Source organism: Ahaetulla prasina, chromosome 6 (genome assembly GCF_028640845.1).
Source record: "Ahaetulla prasina isolate Xishuangbanna chromosome 6, ASM2864084v1, whole genome shotgun sequence".
Lineage (NCBI taxonomy): Eukaryota > Metazoa > Chordata > Lepidosauria > Squamata > Colubridae > Ahaetulla > Ahaetulla prasina.
The window spans coordinates 84,656,230-84,679,735 of record NC_080544.1 but is presented as its reverse complement, the minus strand read 5'-3'; the positions used below and the strand labels follow the sequence as shown (position 1 = coordinate 84,679,735).

Genomic DNA, 23,506 nt, shown 5'->3' with positions numbered 1-23,506 from the left:
GCACGTTTTTGACATCGGCTTTTTACTTTAAGGATAAACTTGACCACTTCTGAGGATTGTAAAGGATTGGCAAAGAACTAAGGAAAGGAGAAAATATTGTGCTTTATTTTCTTGGCTGGAATTTTTTCGCTCCTTGGGACTTAACATTAATGCTTCTTTTAGCAGTGTGATCTGGGCATTACTTGGGAGCATCCTAAGCAGGCATTCAGAAAGGGGGAAAAATCTGTACAGTCCAAGAATAAACTTGATAAAGAAGATGAGGAATCTATTGTGGAGCTAACAAAGAATCTGTGAGAAGGTAAAGTAACATCAACCCCAGCTATCCCAACCATCCTGGCAACAATGTCAGTCACCCATATTAATATTTCATTAAATGGGACAAGCTCCCCAAACCAGGGAATAATGGATATACCCAAAGACCAAAAATCTTTGAATCTTTTTATTTTTTGCTTGACTTTTGTCATCACATTCCTAACCCTGCTGGGTAGCATCTATTCATTAGTTTCCCTGCTGAGAATGCAGAACAAAAGTACAGTTTCAATGCTTGCAACTTCTCTAAGTGTGGATGATCTGATTAGTGTGGTACCAGCAACAATTTTTATGCTCAAGCCTTGGTTGAATGAGATGCTTCCCCAGACTGCGTGTACCACTTCAGCGCTACTGTACTTATTTCAGGGTTTCTCCAGCAACTTGATGGGGTCCCTTGTAGTTTCCTATAACTTCTACAGCCTCAATAAAACGGGAAAGAGACAAGGGGCCACCAAAAGGCCAGTGAGCATGATATGGGCTGTTCTAACTATCTGGATTGTCTGCCTGCTGATTTGTATTTTGCCTTTATGTGGCTGGGGCACCTATGCTCCCACCTCCTGGGGATGTTTTATTGACTGTTCCAGTTCGTATATCTTGTTTCTCTTTATAATCTACTCATTGTGTTTCTGTCTCCTAATTATACTCTCCATTCCTCTAATTTATCAATTGCTCTGTTCAGATGAGCAACAGCATTTTTATGATGATTATCATCAAATCACTGGTGGCCATTTTTCTTCTGGGGTACTTCCATTTGAGAGTCACACATCTTCTCTTCCTACAGAAGACACTATGAATAAAACCCAGAAGCACTGTCAGAACCTAGTTACCAGACAAAGTCCAGCTGACCAATGTCACTTGGACCACTACGGTATACGAAATGTGCCACCTAACAACCGGAATATTACTGTGGAATTTGCTCAGAAACGCTTCTCGCTAATTCTTGCTCTGACCAAAGTCATTCTTTGGCTCCCAATGATGGTAAAAAAAACCTTGCCCAAGTTTCTTTTCCTTATCTCTAAGGGTTTAGTTAAGTGGTGTCTAATGATATTTGGAAGTGGGGAGCAGCAGAACAGAATAAATTAAGCTACGGCTTGTGTCCAACTTGAAAACTTGCACCTTGTGTTTAAAACATTGGTTAAACAAGATTTTTTTAATGAGTTACTGTGTCACTTGCTTTGTATTTCTTTATTCAGTTTGGCTACTGTTTAAAGTATTACTTGTCTATTCAAACAGTTGGGTACATTATTGTAGTTTCAACTGAATGTACTGTATATTTCTAATACTGGTTAATTTAACAATCAGGAACTCAAAATGCACATATATTGGGGTATTCTTAAGGGAATGAATAAGATTTTAATTACTTTTCAGATGATTGAGATTTGCTTTGCCGAATGTAGAAATGTAATACATTTGTAATAGTCAGATACAAGAAAGATTCCAGACAACTTCTTTGTGGTTCTAGTTTTATGCTAGCGTAAGTGTTCTACAAAGACATCTTGTTGAATGATTCCAAGGAGAAAAAAAACTAGGTGGAATAGACCAAGCTCTTATGCTTCATGCAGTTCAGTTGGGCATTATGTTGTTTGTTTTGGCATCTGCCAAAAATTCCTTTGTTTGTTTATTAGTTGCAAGGTACACCTTTTCGTAGCCTGTAGCTATGTAATTCAAAAGTATTCACAAATGACTGGAAGAATTTCATTATTTTCTATTTCCTTTTAAAAAAAAAAGAATTACTGCCATGAAGTTTGTGATAGTAGACTGCAGATCTGCAATCTGTTTACATGTGTTTTTGGGGTTTGTTTTTTGTCATGTATCTCTTACACCACATTCAATGCCCTATTGCATTTGTGAATTCCATTTTTGCCAGAAGCAATGATTTGAATTCTGTTATTTCTTCAGAGCCCTTTTTTAATCCTACATTCACTGATGAAGTTTAATTTTTACATCAGTTTGGTCTAAGATTTGTATACTCTTTCCTGGAAATAAGCCCTATTAGATGCTGAAGGATTTATTTAGGAAGCAACACATCCTCGCCATTCCGGTAGTCAGAGTTGCATTCGCTCATGTTCTTCCCTTGTAACCTCCTCTAGCAATCCTCCCTTTGCCCTTACTGATGAGATTTAAATGGAAAGATCCATGGGGCACGGACTTGCTTCTTTATTTATGAAGCTCTGCATAATGAAAGCACTGTGCAAATCATCTATCAACATGATCTTCTCAAGGGTACCTCTCCACCTCCCTGCAATAACTCAAATGGCCCTTTATTAATAGCTCAGGGTTGAAGCTACTTCTCTGCCACAGAACAGGCATCAATATTTATTGTTTCTCTTGAAGCAACTGGCATTTCTGAGAGACACAGATGGGACTTGTGTTAGAACAGTTCCTTTTCGACATCTGTCAAGATTCAAAGACATGCGGAAGCTCAGTTGAGACAAATTCCAGGAGAACAGGAATGTTTATCGGCTGTATCTCAAAGAGCAAATGGCTTTGGGTGTCTTTTGATCGGCAGGAGAGACTGCTTGTTGTTACTGTGCATTATTTTGCAATGGTCCTGTAAATATATCCTCAGCCAAATATCTGTATACGCTACTGGATGAGCCTGATGAAGAACATTAGGTCATGCCCAGGACTTAATGGACTATGGGCCATCCAGTTCTGGATCTTAGCCTTACCATGATCAGAGCAGAGATAAGTGTGCTCATAAATATCTTTGGTGAATGTAATGATACAGGTTGTGCAATTTTGCGTTTGGCTACTTTTGGCTCTGGTTTTGCCTGCCATGTTATGTGGATTGTAGAAGATGATCCCCAAGTAAATGAGGTTGTTGGGAGGAATAGGCTCACTTGTACAACTTCTATAGGATTGCAACATATGGCAGACATACATTGCAATGCTAAGTAAAAGTCAGTTCTACCAAACTCAGTGGCATTTATTTGTGAGTAGCAAGTTTAGAAGAGTCCTGTACACCTGTCTGGATCATGTCTTTGTTTTCTAAGATGCCAATATTCAAGTCTGGGGAAGCCTATGCAGCAAGTATTTAGGAGAGGGATTATAATCTGTACAAGCCAGCTGTCTGTTGCTTAATTTCTCTGGAATACCTCTCTCTTTCAGATACAAATGGTTGTTCAATACACTGTTGGGTTTCACAATCTTTCCTTTGAGGTATTCAGCTTCCTGCTAACTTTGCTAGCTGTCACTGTCACTCCGATGTTTGTCTTGTCAGAGCACTGGAGTCACCTGCCTTGTGGCTGCATTATCAATTGTAGAAAGAGCATCTATACAGTCTCATCAGAGGAAAACAAAGGTAAGAAGGAAGGATGGGGAAAGAAGTTATACTGCTTCTTCCAAAGGGACATTATCAAGTCCTTCTGTCACATAGTGCAGATCCAAGGGGATGTAAAATCTATAGTTTTATATTGTTTTAATATTTTTCATTAGAAAATTCCTTTGGGCCTGATCTGACTTATTTTAAAATGCAGACTCCAATGTGGTATTGGAAGATCAATGTGGTCCCTGGCTGACAGAAGTTCAACCTCCGTTATATAAAATAAAACCAAATTGGTTTTGGGGGAGGGAATTGCTATGATTTTATAATCTTCTTTCATCAAAGTTAATGGCAGTTCACATGATGAATTTTTTTTTATTTTCCATGTCTCATAAACAGCAAAAGTTTCAAATTGCCCACGCAGGCAACCCATATAACAGTACATTTCAGTGATTATTAAGTACAATTTTATTCACAGTTCATGCCCAAAGCAAAATGGATCTTCTCTGTACAAAAAGATGCATTCTCTGGATCTTCTAGAGCAGGGGTGTCAAACTCAAGGCCCACGGGCTGTATTCAGCCCACAGGGTGCCTAGATCTGGTCCACAGGCCGACCTGAAAACAGCGAAGGACTGGCCTGTACTGCCTCTGCTAGCAAAAATGGAGCTCAGGGGCCCATATTTGCTAGCAAAGCGCTCGGGCCATCACAGGTCCCTCTGACACAAGTGATATCACACTGGCCACACACACCCTGGCCATGCCCCCATTGCCCCCACCCCGGTCAAACACAACCCTGATGCAGTCCTCAATGAAATCGAGTTTGACATCCCTGTTCTAGAACTTGCTTCCATGTTTGCTTTATGTCAAGAAACAATGGGTACACCTTCTGCATATTTCTGGCTTTGATCAAATATTTGAAGAAAAAAAATTATAGCAGATGGTGATCCAATAATTATCTAACAATTTAAAGCTAAACCTTTCCTCTTGTTTTGTTTATGCTAAAGGTTATTCCTCCCCTCAGCCCCAACATAAAATATTTACCCTATCTTTATGGCCCCAGGCAGAACTAAATAGTTAAACATACGATCGCAGGATCTAAAACCAATATCCCCATCCTCTGAAATCTTTTGTTTTTATGACTATTTTGGTGGCAACTAAAGGTATTTATTTCTAACATATTATGTTACAAAGGATAGGAGTAGCAAGCAGCAATTGGAATAGACAACCTGGTGCCCTTTAGAAGTTTAGAAATCTAATTCCAATCAGATGCAGTTAAGATAGCCAGTGAGAGGAGATTGTGAGGACTGTTGCTTGAAACATTTGGGGACACTAGAATCACTACCATTAAGCCTGTATTCCAGAATTAATGTTACAGGTAGTCCAAGACTTACAACCACAACTGAGCCCAAAATTTCAGTTGCTAAGTGAAACATTTGTTTGCTCCATTTTACGACCTTTCTTGCGACAGTAGTTAAGTGAATCACTGCACTTGTTAAATTAGTAACAAGGTTGTTAAGTGAATATGGCTTCCCCATTGACTTTGCTTGCCAGAAGGTTACCAAAAGTGATCACATGACCCTGGGACACTGCAACCATAATAAGTTGGTTGCCAAGTGTCTGAATTTTGATCACATGACCATTGGGATGCTGCAATGGTTGTAAGTGTGAAAAATTGTCATAAGTCGCTTTTTTCCATGCCATTGTAACTTTGAACAGTCACTAAATGAACTGTTGCAAGTCAAGGACTACCTGTAATTAATCAAGTTATTTGCAGAAATGGCAGATTTGGAATTCTGAGAACATATAATGAGAGCTCTCACAAGATGGCTGTTAAGATAGTTATATACAAGATAGCTAGATGTCAAACATTCATTCCCTTCAATTTATTTGGAGCACCCTACAATTCCCTATTTAATCAGCCTTTTCTTTTTCTGGGCAGGTGGATACAGCTCTAGAGTATTTGTTGCAGCCCTTGTCATTTTGATTTTTTTTAAGAACACCTACTGTGTATGAGCTATTTGAACTTGGAAACATTCTTATGAATACAAATAATGTTAGAGGCTGACACTTAAGCAGCTTACTATCTTCCCTGTTGAAGTCCTTAAACATTATTGTGTTTGTATGTGTGTTTTCAAGTCAGTGTTGAAGATGTTCCTGCATTTTTCTTAGCAACATTTTGAGAGTGGTTTGCCACTGGCTGCTTCCCACAGCTGGGAGAAATTGACTGGCCTTCGATCATCAGTTGACTTTGTACCTATCATGGGACTAAAAATCATAGTCTCCTGATTTCTAGCCTGATGCCTTGACCGCTACACCAAGCTTATCACTTAATATCTTAAGCACCTGGATTGAATAGGATGTATGTGTTCCAGAGCAGAAAGCTTTCTGGACCAAGCTGTTGCAGGACTTATATATTATTTCCTTCTTTTGCATAGATCAGGAAAATAAACTAATACTGTTATTAGTAATAATTGCATAGGTCCCAGCTTAACATCAAAAACAAGGTAGATAAAACTATTCAATCTAAATCTGGGACTCAAGCATAGATGGTGATTGAGCCACAGTTGATTCTGAAGAGATGGATCTTATTTTTATTTATTTATTTATTCTGTCGAGTATATATTAGATAATATATATAAATATAAGCATGAATTGAATATATAAAATGAATACAATTAAAGGGAACATTAGGACAGGGATGGTGCTCTTACGTTCATTGTTCTTCCTGAATCACTACATAAAACAAAAATGAAGCATTAAAATCGGTTAAACAGAAAAAAATGTGGCAGATGTTAAATTCCAAGCCAATTGCACATCAAATAAACAAACAAAATCAGGAAAAAAAGACTTGAATTGGTTACATTCAGTTAGATGATTAACATATTAGCTAGGTACCAGTAAGTCAACCTGATTCCTGACAACTTCATGGACAAATGTTCAACACCTTAAAGTTCTTCCCAAAGAAACCTGTAATTTCTTTGATTCTTTCTATCTACTTTATCAGTTTTCTTCACATTTTGCTAGTTCTCCCATACTTCTAAACATAGACACCATAGATCTAGTCCATCTTATATCACATGCCCAAAGTATATGAGTTTTTGTTTGCTGTTGCTCAAGGGACGAATCAGACTTTCCTGGGCCCAGGATTCAATAATCAATCAATGATAAGTCTATATAGATATAAGATATATAACAACCAATAAGAATGAAACCCAGAATTTAAAAGTACAGGTATAAAAGTGCAATTATTATAGGATAAAATAACATAAAGCATCAGAAAGTAAATAAGTCAGGATCTTCAACTACAGGTACAATGATTAGTACATGTAGAAATGAGCAACCTGGGAGGATTCTTCTCAGAGAAGAGAACCAATAAATAAAAGTTGTGCTCTCTGTCCCCAAATCAGAGGTGGGTTTCAGCAGGTTCTGACCAGTAGCAGAAATTTTGAGTAGTTCGGACAACTGGTAGTAAAAATTCTGGCTGGCCCCGCCCTCAACTATTCTCTGCCTCCCAAGTCCCAGATGATTGGGAGGAAATAGGGATTTTGCAGTAACCTTCCCCTGGATTAGAGAGGGAATGGAGATTTACAGTATCCTTCCCCTGCCATGCCCACCAAGCCATGCCCACCAAGTCATGCCACACCCATCAAGCCATACCCACAGAACCGGTAGTAAAAAAATTTGAAACCCACCACTGCCCCAAATGTCTTTAGGATGAAGTTTTTAAGAGTCATCCTAGAGTCCCTATTAGAGGAACAACAGAGGAACATATGACTGTAATGAACCATCTCTGCATAGGTATAGGTAGTGATGCACTGGAGTATTATTTGACCATCCAAAGAGGACTAATGAAGGCAGTGTATCTAGCTGGTTAAGGCAAAAGGCCTACAATATATTGATATTGTAATAGATGGGCTGGTGCAATCCCATTTGGAAGAATCTTCCAAGTTTTAGGACTAGACCCTAGACCCTAGATTAGGTCAAGGGTTCCTAAACTTTTTGTCACCATACCTTTCTTTATTTTAATGTACACATCTCCCCTAAAAATCCAAAGGCCAAAACGGACGTAAATGAATAACGAAAATAATACACTGAAATGATGGGAAATATAGGTTTATTATAACAATGTAACTAAAAGATTCTTCATACTTCCCCAAACCGTTCTAACCTCTCCGTGGAAGGAACACCTCACAGTTTGGAAAACCCTGAATTAGATTGAAGTTCTGTGTTCATGGGAATTGGGTAGCCAATAAATTTAAATAATAATAAGAGTCCGAATATCTGGCTGTCTGTATCAAACCACAATACTGTATACTTATGAAAAACAGAAATCTCTACTTATCCCAATCATGATTGGAACCCTGCGAGCAATACCCAAAGGACTCCCTCAATATTTGGATTTTTTTTTAATTTATTGGACCTAGCCCCCCCAAAAAAACCCAAATCCCACCTTCCTTAGAACTGCCTATATATTTAGGAACTACCTTTAAAATTCTTAGGTCCTCGGTTAGATCTTGAATTATTAAGTTATCACCAGGCTTAGACTGTGAATTTAGTGGTAGATTACTCTTAATAACAATATCTGTGGCTTGAGAGCACGTCTGGCATTTTCAAAGCCTAAGGAGCAGAGGCTCTCGATTGAAAAACTCAATAAATGGATTTTATCAGTAGCTTTCTTAAGCCACATTGATTTAAAGCAGTCCCTAAAGGCTAAAAGAGCCAGACTTTATAGGGAAGAAAATTAATTTTCGTCAAAAGTTGACAAATAAAAGCCAAGTTCTAGACTCCACAGAAACTAAATGTATCTCCAAACATAAAACGGTATTCCTAATTCATTTTGGGACAGCAAGGATCAATGAGTTCTTCTTAAAATCCATGATTCCCTTAGTAATAATTTTCAGATCTGTAATTTGATGGCAATTATCTTTTTTCTCTCTCATTTTCAAAAGCAGCTTTCACAGCCATATATTGCCACTGGAAAGATTATAATTGTAATTGTTCTGATCTTTGTTGTCATAGAACTATTCTTTCATGACACTATCAGTGCCTTCCCCATTAGGATTAATCTGCTTTTTATTCTACAGCACACTGACCTTGTCTATCTATCCTTGAGCCCAAGGAAACAAAATTATCACTTCAAACCCTTTACCATTAATAATAACATTAGCCTAGATTTTTCATAATGCATATTTTCATTGAGAGAGTTGTCTCACTCTCTGCTGACAATGTTCTCACATCTTAAATTCTTATCTAGAATCAAAATGGAGAATGGCTAATCTTTCCATTCATTTACTATTTAAGGTACTAAACCTCTATTAGACATGCATGGGAACAAGAGGTATCCTTGTCTCATTCCTTTTCCTTTTCCTATTTCCTATTTTTCTCCAAATTTGGTTTCTGCAACAACTTCTTGTTTATTGTAAAAGTTCCTCAGAAGAATCATCAGAGACAAAGAAAATAATCTGATTTCTCTTATTTGTAGAAATCTGTGTAAACACCTTTTTTGTAAAATTTGAAGTTGAACTTTACTTGCATAAGGAATTAATCAACGACGTCAGCATGGGTATATTCACCAATATTTTATAATCTTTAGGTTATAAAATCTTTTATATTTATTGACAGAGAACTGTTAGCATAGTGACTACTTCTTCTCCTGCAACTTTAATCAGTGCAAATATGTATTAACTTGCTCCACTGTTTTCTTATCTGGTACCTGGTTTACTTTCTATCACGCCTGACTGGTTCCTGAACATATTCTGAAAATGCTTTCTATAATTGTATAATTCCATTTGTTTTCATATTCCTTCAACATCATTTGATTCAATTACATATCTCTTTCATGATTAGTTCTAAGTATTCCTATCTAGATATTATTTTCCCGTGATTTCTTGTGAATTCTTGTTATTTTTTTAACACTTCTATTTTTCTTTCCATGTTCTTTTACCTTTAACCCAAATATTTATAGTATCTTCCTCAATTTCTTTCTGAAACTGCTTGGCTGCCTGGACTGCATTGGGTTGAATTTTTCCATCTTCTTTTTCAAATTATAGTTTGTTTGATTCTGTTATTGTACAGCCAGTAATTCCTATGTACTATATATAATCTGCATTTGTGTTGCTTGAAAAAAAGGGTAGCAATAAATATTTTTTTCATGTGTTTATTTATTAACACTTCTCCTCCATAATTGCATTTCTTCAAATCTTCTTATGGTTCTCAGTTCCTCCATTTCTCCAATGTTTGCATGTCAATCATCCTTTATAGAACTACTTCAGTTCTTTTGCAATTTGCCAACATCTTCCATTTGTAGTGGGGATATACAGTTGTCTATACAGTTGTTGGCTATACTGTAATTCTTATAGAAATGACCCTATCATTTATTGAGTCATAACCAAGCACATACTTATTGTATAGGTGCTTGTTTTTAGTATTATTGTTACTCAATTTCTTTATACCATATTATCCAGTTCCTGAATAATATGGTATGCAATTATATGATTTGAAGTAGCTCATTCCAGACTACTTATGCTTAAATATTCTTAAAATATTCAGTTTAATACTCTTACTCTTTTGGTCAGGCCTTATCTTTACCTCCTTATTTACCTATGAAAGTTCACTATTCTTCTTCAGTAACCAGAGAAGAATTTCCCATACTAGGAGTCTCATCACCCGGCACACAAATTCTTCCTAATGTTTTAACATTGCCTATACTGTTTTCTTGATAAAAGTACAAAGTAGTTTGCTACTGTTTTTTTCTAGATTTAATTTTGGATTTAACAATATAACAACAACAGAGTTGGAAGGGACCTTGGAGGCCTTCTAGTCCAACCCCCTGCCCAGGCAGGAAACCCTACACCATCTCAGACAGATGGTTATCCAACATTTTCTTAAAAATTTCCAGTGTTGGAGCATTCACAACTTCTGCAGGCAAGTCGTTCCACTTATTAATTGTTCTAACTGTCAGGAAATTTCTCATTAGTTCTAAGTTGCTTGTTTCCTTGATCAGTTTCCACCCATTGCTTCTTGTTCTACCCTCAGGTGCTTTGGAGAACAGCCCGACTCCCACTTCTCTGTGGCAGCCTCTGAGATATTGGAACATTGCTATCATGTCTCCCTTAGTCCTTCTTTTCATTAAACTAGACATACCCAGTTCCTGCAACCGTTCTTCATATGTTTTAGCCTCCAGTCCCATAATCATCTTTGTTGCTCTTCTCTGCACTCTTTCTAGAGTCTCAGCATCTTTTTTACATCGTGGCGATCAAAACTGAATGCACACCTGAATGCAGGTGTGGCCTTACCAAGGCATTATAAAGTGGCACTAACACTTCATGTGATTCTATCCCTCTGTTTATGCAGCCCAGAACTGTGTTGGCTTTTTTAGCAGCAGCTGCACACTGCTGGCTCATATCTAAATGGTTGTCCACTAGGACTCCACGATCCCTCTCACAGGTACTACTATTGAGCAAGGTACCACATATACGGTACCTGTGCATTTTGGGTTTTTTTTGCCTAAATGTAGAACCTTACTTTTTTCGCTGTTAAATTTCATTTTGTTAGATAGTGCCCAATGTTCAAGTCTGTCAAGATCTTTCTGTGATTTGAGCCTATCTTCTGGGGTGTTGGCTATTCCTGCCAGCTTGGTGTCATCTGCAAATTTGATGAGTTCCCCATCTATCCCCTCATCCAAGTCATTGATGAAGATGTTGAAGAGTACTGGGCCTAAAACAGAGCCTTGGGGTACTCCACTGCATACTTCCCTCCATGTGGATGTAGTTCCATTGAGGACTACACATTGAGTGCGGTTGGTCAGCCAGTTACGAATCCATCTGGTGATGGTGCTGTCTAACCCACATTTTTCTACTTTATCTAGTAGTAGGTTATGATCTACTTTATCAAATGCTTTACTTTTATTTTTTATTTTTTTTTTATTCAAAAAGTTTTACACAAAAATTTTTCCCCCCCTTTCCCCAACCCCTCTCCTTCACAAACCCCTCCCCTCCCCTGGCTTCCCGGAACAAACACAAGGTATAGTTAAAATAAAACAACCATATGCTAAAAAATTTTTCCCAAAACTATTATACCAATTCTCCCTCTCTAGCTCTGACTTCCTCCTTACATAACCAAAATCCTTCAAAAAATTAACAATAAACAGTAATAAAATATATAGATCAGTAGAACAAATTAATCCTAAAATATTTAAAACCAGCTAAAGCATAGAAATCCAATCCAATTCAGAGAATATCTCCTTATAACTTCTATAACCATATAATTTTCCCCAAGTCTTCCTTACATAAGATCTTTCGAGAATATTCTATTTAAAATACAATACAACAGATTATAGAATTTCAATACAGGGAAATTACAATATCTGTTCAACTTTAGTCCTTCCTTGTCAAAATCCAGTATAAATCCAAATATCTAGTCTTTTATGATGGTTATAAAACATATAATCAACCCATTTCTTCCAAATCTTCCTTACGTATTGTCTTTCAGAAAGGCTAAAATCTTTTCCTGTTAATATTTAAAAAAAATTCTTTCAAAATGATACTTTTGTCTCTTGCCATTTTTGATGCATTAGTCTCTGTCTTTCCTTCATTACTCCTTTTGAAAAGTCAGTCACAATATTTCCTAATAGTTCCTTATGTCCAAGAATCCACGAGTTACTGCCGATATTCCTCAATCCGAAAAGAGAACTCTTGGAAAGCATTAACCCTGTGAATTTTTCCATTTCGGAGACAGCCTCCTGTAGCACAACTTCAGGCTTTTCATCCAAACTTTTTAAAAAGGCTTCTTTACATCCATTCCATATTCCAAGTCCTGATTACTTTGGTTAATTTCTCCAAACTCTCATCCAAAACACCTCCATTTTTTCCAATTCGTATTGTTGAATAATTAAATACATTCTTTCTGTATAATCCTGTATAAAGTCACGAATCCATTCTTCTGAAAAACCTTCATGGCAAAGTTCTTGCTGAAAATCCCCTTATGAAATACTTAAACAAACTAAAATAATCCAACAATCCACAGTCCAGTACAATAAGATAAAATCTCCATTCAGTTTCACTTTCTCAACAAGTAAACGCCATTTTATTTCATTGTGTTGATTGTAGATGAGAGGGAAAAAAAATTATTATTTTTTTAAAAGAAAAAATAGAAGTCAGATTTAATACTTGCAATTTAAATGACTGATCTCCTGTGTTTTATTCCGTCTGCTTATAAATATCCATAACAATCAATTGAAGCAGAAGTGGTCGCTCTCTTCTCTGTCTGCTTAAAGCAGAAACACACTGGGGCTGGAGCTTTGCAGAAGGAATTCCAGGGAACTTTCCCTTTCGAGTTCCCCAAACGGGGCCTCTAGAGAGAGCTCTACCCTTCCCTCTTCTGCTCTTTCCCTTCTCCTTACCGGGGAAGGTACTTTCAGCCGTTGATTTCGCCGGCTTTTACAGAATCCCAGCGCGGGCGCCCTTAGGGCTTCCCTCGGAGAGAGCGGAGCCACCAGAAGCCTATCAAATGCTTTACTGAAGTCCAAGTAAATTATATCGACAGTATTCCTCTGGTCTACTAATTTTGTCACTTTGTCAAAGAATGCAATAAGATTAGTCTGGCATGATCTGTTTTTGACAAACCCATGTTGGCTTTTGGTCATTACTTTGTTTGCTTCTAGGTGTTCGGTGATTCGTTGCTTGATTATCTTTTCCAGAATCTTCCCCGGTATTGAGGTCAGGCTGATAGGTCTGTAATTTCCTGGATCTGTTTTTTCCCTTTTTTGAAGATGGAAACTACATCAGCTCTTTTCCAGTCCTCTAGCAGCTCCCCTGTGCTCTAGGATCTTTGAAAGATATAGTTCAGTGGTTCTGAGATCACGTCTGCCAGTTCCTTCAGAACCTTGGGGTGTTTTCTTCTCTTAGGCAATTACTTTCTTTATGCCTGCCTCACTGCTTTGTATATTACTCTTAACTTTACCATCTATCTCTACCAGCAAGAGTGGTCCTTTCAGAAGCACCTGTTCCTACTTGTATTACTCTCAAGACACTAAAGCATCACATTATGATAAAAATGAAAATCCTATTACTTACTTATATTTAATTCCCTTTGAACTCAAGGTGACTTTTTATGACTAATTTATACAGTCTCAATTTTATCAGAATATTTTCAGAGTTCATTGTCTTAAATACCAACAATATCAGGGTGAAGCTAAGTTTACATCAGTGGGACAAGTTAATTTACTTTGCTGCAATGCTATATTAAGTTACCAAAAAGTAAATCTCATTGAGGTCAGTGTGATTGACTTTGGATCTGAGATTCATTAGATTCATTTGTTTGTGGAGGTATATATTAAACTTGTGCCACCGAAATAAAACTATATCCAAGCCCTGAAAACAAGTTGAAGGCTGAATCATTAAACCAGCAAAATATGCAGAAAATTGTAAAATGGTAGGATAGGATAGGATAGGATAGGATAGGCTAGGATAGGCTAGGATAGGATAGGATAGGATAGGATAGGATAGGGTAGGGTAGGGTAGGGTAGGGTAGGGTAGGGTAGGATAGGATATATTTTAGCAAAAGTATAGAAATAGTATATTACTATATTGTAATATATATTGTACAAATATATAGCAATATTTTCTTTTTCAGTACATTATTCAGGATATTATTAATGCTAGCTCCAAGTCAAATTAGCATTTATTTTTATGTTATTTTTGTTACAATAAGGTCATTTAATTTACTTCCAGTGTAAATTTAACAGACTTTCAAAGAGTGTACAGTTCTTAATAGAACCAACATAAAAAAACTGTTTTCTAATAGCTGGAAAATAACTGTGCTCTTGTTCTAAGACATTTTTATTTCTCATTCCAAATGTTATGATGTGCCTCTCTTTAAGTCATAAATAAATATATACAATAAATGTGCAAAATTTATAACATTTTGTTCAATTTTAAATACACTCACTGGAATAAAATTCATTGAGTTCACTTAATGACTGTATGACTGATTTCCCTCTGTGCATCCACTGCCCATGATCAAATGAAGGACAGCTTTTTTGGATGGTTGCCCAGCTGCCACACTGTCTGGGAGATAATTACTTCCTGCTGGTTTTTTTTAAGCATTAAAATACATCTGTTGGCCTGGTCAACATTTCCGCCAGAGGAGGGTTGGGGAAGGATCACTCACCCCAGCCTATGGCTTTCTCTATTCAATCCCTCTATGAGCTGCAAAGGAATAAAAAGCGAAGAGAAAGTAAGACAAGAAGTCCTTAGAGCAATCACTTTAGAACTTTTATCTCCTTGCCAGCAACGAAAAATAAGGTAAACCTTTTGTTAACCTTTGTTCCAGTTTGCACAGTGATGAACCATAGTCTGTTTACAGCTAAAACTAATTTCCTCTACTGTCTGGTGCTAATTGGATTGTGATGTTTATATAATATACTGATCTACTCCCTGCCCCAGTAAAAAATATTGTGCAAACACACTTTGGCTTCAACTATTTTCTATGTTCTCATTTAATGTTTTGAGACATTGATTTAAAATATATGTTTTGATAAAATTCACTGCTAACCCAATTATCAAAATATGGTGTACTTTAAAAAAATACAATAAAAATACAATAAAAAGAATACAAGAGCACACAATAGATACAAACTCATGGTAAACCGATCCAAACTAGACTGCAGAAAATACAACTTCAGTAATAGAGTTGTCAATGCCTGGAATACACTACCTGACTCTGTGGTTTTTTCCCCAAATTCCCAAAACTTTAACCTTAGACTGTCTACTGTATACCTCACCCCATTCCTAAAACGTCTGTAAGGGGCGTGCATAAGCGCACCAGCGTGCCTACTATCCCTGTCCTAATGTTTTCTTTTATTCATACCCTTTACATGTGTTTATAATTATGTTTACACTTGTATCTGTCATAAAATACATGCTTGATGAAAATAAATAAATAAAATAAATAAATAAACTATTAACTGTCCTGCTGGCTTCTAGCTGTTTCAACGCAATGATTTACTTTCTTTCTTTCTTTAGCCAAAAGAAGAGGCTTTGAATTCAATTTGTCCTTTCAACAAGGTTATGGAATCTATAGGATATCCCATGACAATCACCACAGTGATGGCAGCAATTCAATATCCTACCACAGCTTGCTCAACTGCGATTGTGAGAACACAAAAGGAACTCAAAAAGAAAGCTGCAAAATGGAGTTCAGCACCATTTCCATGGTGGACAGCTCCACGTGTAAAAATATTGCTGGTTGCAAAAACGTTGACAGCCCAGACACCAGGAAAGACTTAAGCAGGGATAAATTCATAGACTGCCTAATGTCTGATAAAATGTCATATAAGAAAGAAGAGATCCGGAATATTGAAAAAGGAAGTTTTTTTGAAGGACCAGAAAGAAGGTTGTCTCATGAGGAGGGCCGGAAACCAGAACTCTCTGACTGGGAGTGGTGCAGAAGTAAGTCGGAAAGGACCCCTCGACAGGTAGTGTGTAATTTAGTACTGAAATCTTTTATGTCCAAGGTTCATAACTTGAGGTTCAAACCTTTGAATGTTATTCCAGAGAACTTTCAAAACTTTCCAGTAAAGTACAATTTTTAAAATGATACAAAGGGAGGATATGATTAAGTGTATGGGGAGCAACCATAACAATTATATTTACTTAATTTCATACAGCTCAAATGTAAACAAATCAAATTTAGTTATTGTCCTTGACTTGCTCACTTCTTTGTCCTGGCCATGTCTATTTTCAAAAGAAAAGTGTGGTTGACAGCAAAAAGTTGCACATGCTGATCTGTTTGTAAGTATAACAAGTGCTAAGAATTTCAGGGTCTAAGCTTTCTAAGTGATAAGTCACTTTGTTACTAGGGTTTGTAAAAAAACATAGCCATGTTCTAAATTACAAATCGGTCAAGGCAATATACTCAGCATAGTAGAACGGATTCCAATATATTTCACTGGAAAATAGTAATAGCAATAGCACTTAGACCTATATACCACTTTACAGCCCTCTCTAAGCAAAGTCAATGTATTTCCCCAAAAAATTTGGGTCCTCATTTTACCCACCTCGGAAGGATGGAAGTCTGGGTCAACCAAATCAGAGATACTTTAGTTTAGCTATGTTGCAGATAGGTCTGTAATTTATTTTGGCAGTTAAGATGCAAATTGGGAGGATAGATATATATGAAATATTACTGATTTCATTCACATATAAGTGTAATTCAAAGAAGGCATGATTCAATTTGAATGTTTGGTTTGAGAGGGAAAACATTTAATTTAAGCAGCTTCAAATTTCTGCACCTGATTTTGAAAAAAAATAAATACCGGTAACTTCAGACTATAAAGGGAAACATAAAAGCATCTGCAGCTGCTTCATTTTTTTTAATGATAATAATATAAAAATACCAGGTATGGTAAATCTTTTACTCACCTCTGCTGAGTTTGGACTGAATCTCTTCACTCCAATGATTTTTAAAAGAATATTTTCTTTGTACTTCTTTTAAAACAGACATAGTGCAGATAAGGAAATGACAGCAAATTAGCTTCCATTTATTCTAATTAGGAACTGTAGACAGGTAAGAACCTGTAGAGAAGTTATGTGCCCTAAGACTGTGGCTTTGCTACTTCTCATTCTTTGGTTGACTGGATGGCCAGGCAGATTGGCATAGGAGATCAGCAAACTTAGCCACTCATTGGAAACACTTTTGTGGGTGCCAGGATGGGTAGATATATTAGTGAATCAGGGCCCCTTCTGAGCAAGATTTGGTTGCTTGTATGGCAATATTAAGTAGCAGAAGTACCAGAAACAAAGCTCACAGAGAAAAAGCTGGCATAGATAAAGTGGCATTTATAGAGGTGATCTTCACTTGAACCCCTCATGTTTAAAAGTAATAAATATTTGAATCAATGCCTAGAAATGTTAGTTTATACCTGATATTTAATCCTGTCCAAATTCATTTTGAGCCAAGAGCATGTATTTTATAAGCTTTCAGCCCATAGTCCAAGTGGCTGGAACTTTCTTTTTAATTAATTTTCCAGTTTAAATTAAAACAATTTTAATATTTGACTTGACCCCATGCACCACTGGCTCTCTTTCTACACTCCACAGTGTAGAAATATACTTTCTTTTAAAGTACTTTCATGCTTTGGAAAAAATAAAGAAAATAGTCTTTAAAGCAAGCAATAATGATACACAAGATAGGTTGTAGACCCTGGATGTCCAACCTTTTGGACTGTTAGCCACATTGACTGAAAAGAAATTGCCTAGGGCCACATATAAAATATATAATACAATTAAAGTATATAAATAACAAACGTCCTTTATTTTTTAAAAATCTTTATAAATTTGTACTTCTTTTAAAACAGACATAGTGCAGATAAGGAAATGACAGCAAATTAGCTTCCATTTATTCTAATTAGGAACTGTAGACAGGTAAGAACCTGTAGAGAAGTTATGTGCCCTAAGACTGTGGCTTTGCTACTTCTCATTCTTTGGTTGACTGGATGGCCAGGCAGATTGGCATAGGAGATCAGCAAACTTAGCCACTCATTGGAAACACTTTTGTGGGTGCCAGGATGGGTAGATATATTAGTGAATCAGGGCCCCTTCTGAGCAAGATTTGGTTGCTTGTATGGCAATATTAAGTAGCAGAAGTACCAGAAACAAAGCTCACAGAGAAAAAGCTGGCATAGATAAAGCGGCATTTATAGAGGTGATCTTCACTTGAACCCCTCATGTTTAAAAGTAATAAATATTTGAATCAATGCCTAGAAATGTTAGTTTATACCTGATATTTAATCCTGTCCAAATTCATTTTGAGCCAAGAGCATGTATTTTATAAGCTTTCAGCCCATAGTCCAAGTGGCTGGAACTTTCTTTTTAATTAATTTTCCAGTTTAAATTAAAACAATTTTAATATTTGACTTGACCCCATGCACCACTGGCTCTCTTTCTACACTCCAGAGTGTAGAAATATACTTTCTTTTAAAGTACTTTCATGCTTTGGAAAAAATAAAGAAAATAGTCTTTAAAGCAAGCAATAATGATACACAAGATAGGTTGTAGACCCTGGATGTCCAACCTTTTGGACTGTTGGGGCCACATTGACTGAAAAGAAATTGCCTAGGGCCACATATAAAATATATAATACAATTAAAGTATATAAATAACAAACGTCCTTTATTTTTTAAAAAAATCTTTATAAATTTATACATCTTGTGGAGGATGCATGCAGCCTATGGCCACAGTTTGGATACACCTTTTGTAGACTGTAGACTGGAAAAAATAGTTACAGTGGGCAGAACAGAAAAAACTAGACAGGTTTACCCCAAATAATACATTTTTTCAGCTTCCATTTCTTTAATACGGATTATGTCAACAACTTTTTAAAATGGGGACACACTGAAACACTCGTTTTGAAAACTGTATGATTCACTCAATCATTCCAGCCCCAGGTTCGGAAGATATTATTTTGGTTTATATGTTTGGACAGTGTCCCATAATTTAAATTAAAAATGTGATGGTTTAGTGTCATTCATTTGACAATAATTGTCTTGGGAAGGCTGACCTTTATTTGATTTTCATTACGATACTCAAATGCAGTTATGTTCTGAGCACCTTTGAGCTACTTTGCCTCATTGCATGCCTGTTCAAATATTTTGGAAGTCTTGTAAAATATCAACAACTATTAGAAGCTAGTTTTTCAGCTTTTGTCTATAATGGAAAGATCATAGTGTAATCTCTTGAAAATTTTCCAAAATTTTATCCACATCTATTCAAAGGCAATATCAAGCAGTATTTTTTCACTATCCAAATGAACATATGCTATTGTCTCTTTGGCTGAGGTTGAACAGGCTATTAAGTTGTGGCTTACATAGTACTTTGACAAAACCTTGCTTGTGCAATGAACACATGTTCATTGTCTTAGTATGTTACGTGACATGTGTTAAGACTTAACTTTGTCTTAGTCTAGTATCTTATGGAAACATGGACACTGTGGTTTGTGAGCATAGTTTTGCAGGCCTATGATAGTTTTTGCTGTGTAAATTTGCATTATTTCACTTAAAAAAATTACACTTCTGAAGTTTCTTCTTCTTTCTGAGTTTGGATTCCTTAATTTATACATTCTAAAGGCAAATCGCAAGGCTGAACATTTGAAACCATCTGTTCATAGAAGGAAAACTGATTGTATTAAGAAATCTTTTCAAATGAGCAAGCTCCAAATTCACATAGTGAGTGAGAAAGCAGGAGAGAAAGAAACAAAACTATCATTATCCCACCACTCCCCAAAAGACAAAATTGGCTTTCAAAGCTGTCTCACTAAAATGAAATGAAAATAAACACTTATAGAATAGGTTGAGAATCAAAATTACTGCCCTCCAACACAAATATGCATACAGACTAGAAAAGTCCCTTTTCCCCCTTCATAGAATAGAATAGAATAGAATAGAATTTTATTGGCCAAGTGTGATTGGACACACAAGGAATTTGTCTTGGTGCATATGCTCTCAGTGTACATAAAAGAAAAGATACGTTCATCAAGGTACAACATTTACAACACAATTGATGATCAATATATCAATATAAATCATAAGGATTGCCAGCAACAAGTTATAGTCATACAGTCATAAGTGGAAAGAGATTGGTGATGGGAACTATGAAACGATTAATAGTAGTGCAGATTCAGTAAATAGTCTGACAGTGTTGAGGGTAGTAGACTATGTGGTAGTCTATGTACACAGTAGACTATGTGGTCAGGATAAATACCATATATATAATATGTGGTAGTCTATATACACAGTAGACTATGTGGTCAGGATAAATACCAGGTGGCAATAATGCCACCATTATTAAGGCCAGAAAGAGCCTCAGTTATCAAAACCAACTGCAGTCCTCTTCTATGACCTTCAAACCTGGCATCTTCTGAAAGTCATTATTCTATAATGTAATCAGAAAGCTAGATCTTCAAGTGCGAGATACATAAGAACAAGGTAATGACATATTCAGCCCCCCTCATTGGCACAATCACTTGTGTTTGCCTCACTGGATAAATATGACTTCTATGCAGCTGTAGTTGAGAAGAGCATTGCACACAAAGAAGAAACCATTCCACTTTCACTGATCTACTGTGGATACAGAAATGAGAAAAACTTTCCAGGTAGATAAAAATATGGGACTATGAAAGAGAGTTTATTTTGCTCAAGTTGAATATTGAAAATAGTAATACAAATTTGGTTTCTTTTCATGGCACATAAAGGAGAAGCACTGGAATTCACCATATGAGCAAAAATATTACGTGCAATGTAATATTTGCACGGATATTTGCTATTAAAAATTAATGATGAATAACTAAAGACAAAACTCTTTTTGGGAACAGACATTGAGCTCACTCATCCGCCTAAGGAAATCAAAAGGAACGTCTGTTGTTAAATTGTAACCAATTTAAAACCAGAGTTAAAAACAACCAAAATAACATAAAAACAGCAGCTGAGAAGATTCACACACACTCAAACAAGTCATGGTACCCATGCTGTTGGTTTCTTTGGTTTTTTTTTCAGGATCATGTCATCTGCCACAACCAATGTGTTTTGTTGCATAGCTACAGTCTTTTCATTTTAAAGCACAACTCTATGCAAATGTCCTTAGAAAAAAATTCCTATAAATACCACGTTCCTATAAATATCACCTCCTAAGTAACTCTTTGGATTGTGATATAAAAATGTCTCAAAGACAATTGTTTCTACTAATTCTAACTGGTACTGTCCATTAAAACAATGTCATAACTATAGTCCAAAACAACTTGATGTTATTTGGTTGCCTACCGGAACAGCAAGACTATTCTTCGATTTAAGCCAACTTCGTATGAATAATTAGAAATTAAATTGGGGCTTCATGTTGTAATTTCTCTGCCCTCCACTCCCTATTGTATTAAAGGTTGGTTCCACTGAAATACATTTTTTATATAAAAGCTATAGGATTTATGCACCATTATATATATGTCACCTAAATACTTCTATAATTTATTTAATTTATGTATTTAAAAGTTTGTATCATTGCCCACCTTAACTCTGAGCAGCTTGCAACAACAGTAAAAGCAAATAACTATAAAACATGAGCATAAGTCCTTAAAACAAAAACCTGGTTGAATTAGAAGCCAACTGACCACCAGTGTGATTTCTTCAGTACCCAGTTATTCTACTATAGAATCTCTCTACCATGATTAGGCAAGCAGCTACATGGCTTCTAAATGATAGAGGGTAATTTCAGGTAGAATGAATTGCAATCAAACTATGATCTGACAAGTGCATGAATTAAGATTGTTAGTCCCTCCTAATCCAGAAAAATCAGAATATTTTCAGAACAGTAACATATAAAAAAAAATATTCCCCTTATAAGAGTTTTTTGAAATGCTAGATTTGACATCAGCAAAAACCAATGTAGATCAGAAGCAGCTATAATTTCATTTGTCTCAAATTCATAATTTTGGATACTTATTTAGCCTATCTGTTATCTATCTTCTGCTTCCCCTGCCTTACAGTTTTTTGTTTTATCATGTCTCTAATTTTGAGGTTTTCAAAAGCATAATTCAGGTCACTGACATTATGCCTTCTTCTAGTGCAATATCTGAAGTTCAAGATCTCTATATGCAAGTTCGGTTATCTTCTGAATCCAGGAGTAACCATTGGCTTGCCATATATTTCTTGAAAAAATCAGGAGAATGGCAAAAATAAAAACAAATTAGAACTGATCTCAGAGGTTATGGAAAAATAGAAGGAGTATATTGTTTTATTAATGACTCATTTATTACTCTAGTAAATTGCACAGTATATGACAATTTCCTTATCATCATTTTCTGTTTTCAGTTTTTGAGTAAATGTTGTTCCTTATGTATCATGGAGAGAAGCAAATTGTTCCCCTTTTAGTGACATCACAAATGTAATCCTGTGGTTTTTCTTTAAAGCATTCTAATTAGCAGTTCACTGCAACACATTCAAGAGAATGATTTTCAATAGAGCACATAGATTAAAAATGCACAGTTGTGTCTAAAAATTGCTTTTCTACCCAGCAAGTAAGAAAATCAGGTTGTTATTATTATTATTATTATTATTATTATTATTATTATTATTATTATTATTATTATTATTAATAATAATAATAATCGTCTCTTGCTAATATTGCTAAATAAATATTAGCTTTTATTTAACTAATATTGCTAAATAAAATTAAAATTGAAGCTGAAACTAGTTCTGATTCTGAAATATTCCATCGATCTCAAACTTTAATCATAGTTTAAGAATGGTGTAGTAGATCCATGTCATTTAAAATTGAAGGAACTTCATCAAGAGCTTGACATAATGACTTTTAATTAAACCCACTAGGTTATAGCAAAAGCCTTGAAAAAATATAGGAAGAAGTTTTGAAATTAAAATTGAATAAACAAATTTGAACCCCTTTGTGGTATAAAATTCCTGTCTCTGCTCCTCTAGTTTTCCTTGCAGTTTCAAAGACTGTTATGTTGGATTATATAAACCTAAACCCACATATTTCTAACATTATGGCTAAGACTGTACTACTTCAATTACCCCTAATGCCTTCCAGGCCAATCTCGCTCTCCCTCACTCTCGCTTGCTCTCTCCTGCTGTTAAATAGCCGTTTGATAGAAGCAGAAATATGTGGTTTTGCAATTGGGGCTCAGGTTTTTGTTTCTGCTTAGGAAGTTAGGCAAATTACTTCCTCCTAGCCTCACCAATTTACTTCTAGAAAATGAATTTCAGAACCATATTCTAGTCAATAAGTCCTTAGTTAACTTGAAAGAATGTGGACTACATCTTTTTCAGCACTAATTCCAAAAGCTTCTGGCTCTTGCTGAATTCTTTCATTAAAATGGCCACACCTTCAGCATAGTGCTACTTTTGGCCATAAAAAAAAGGAAGCTGAGAAT

General features: G+C 35.9%; 1 protein-coding gene across 1 annotated transcript in view; it reads left to right on the top strand.

Moving 5' to 3' along the window:
- The first annotated feature begins 342 nt into the window (after positions 1 to 342).
- Positions 343 to 23,506, top strand: part of GPR149 (G protein-coupled receptor 149) — a 43,024-nt gene continuing 19,860 nt past the window's right edge. The window contains exons 1-3 of the mRNA XM_058188657.1: positions 343 to 1,287; positions 3,421 to 3,613; positions 15,598 to 16,049. Coding sequence (XP_058044640.1) covers positions 343 to 1,287; positions 3,421 to 3,613; positions 15,598 to 16,049 — 1,590 coding nt within the window. The remainder of the gene's footprint in view (positions 1,288 to 3,420; positions 3,614 to 15,597; positions 16,050 to 23,506) is intronic.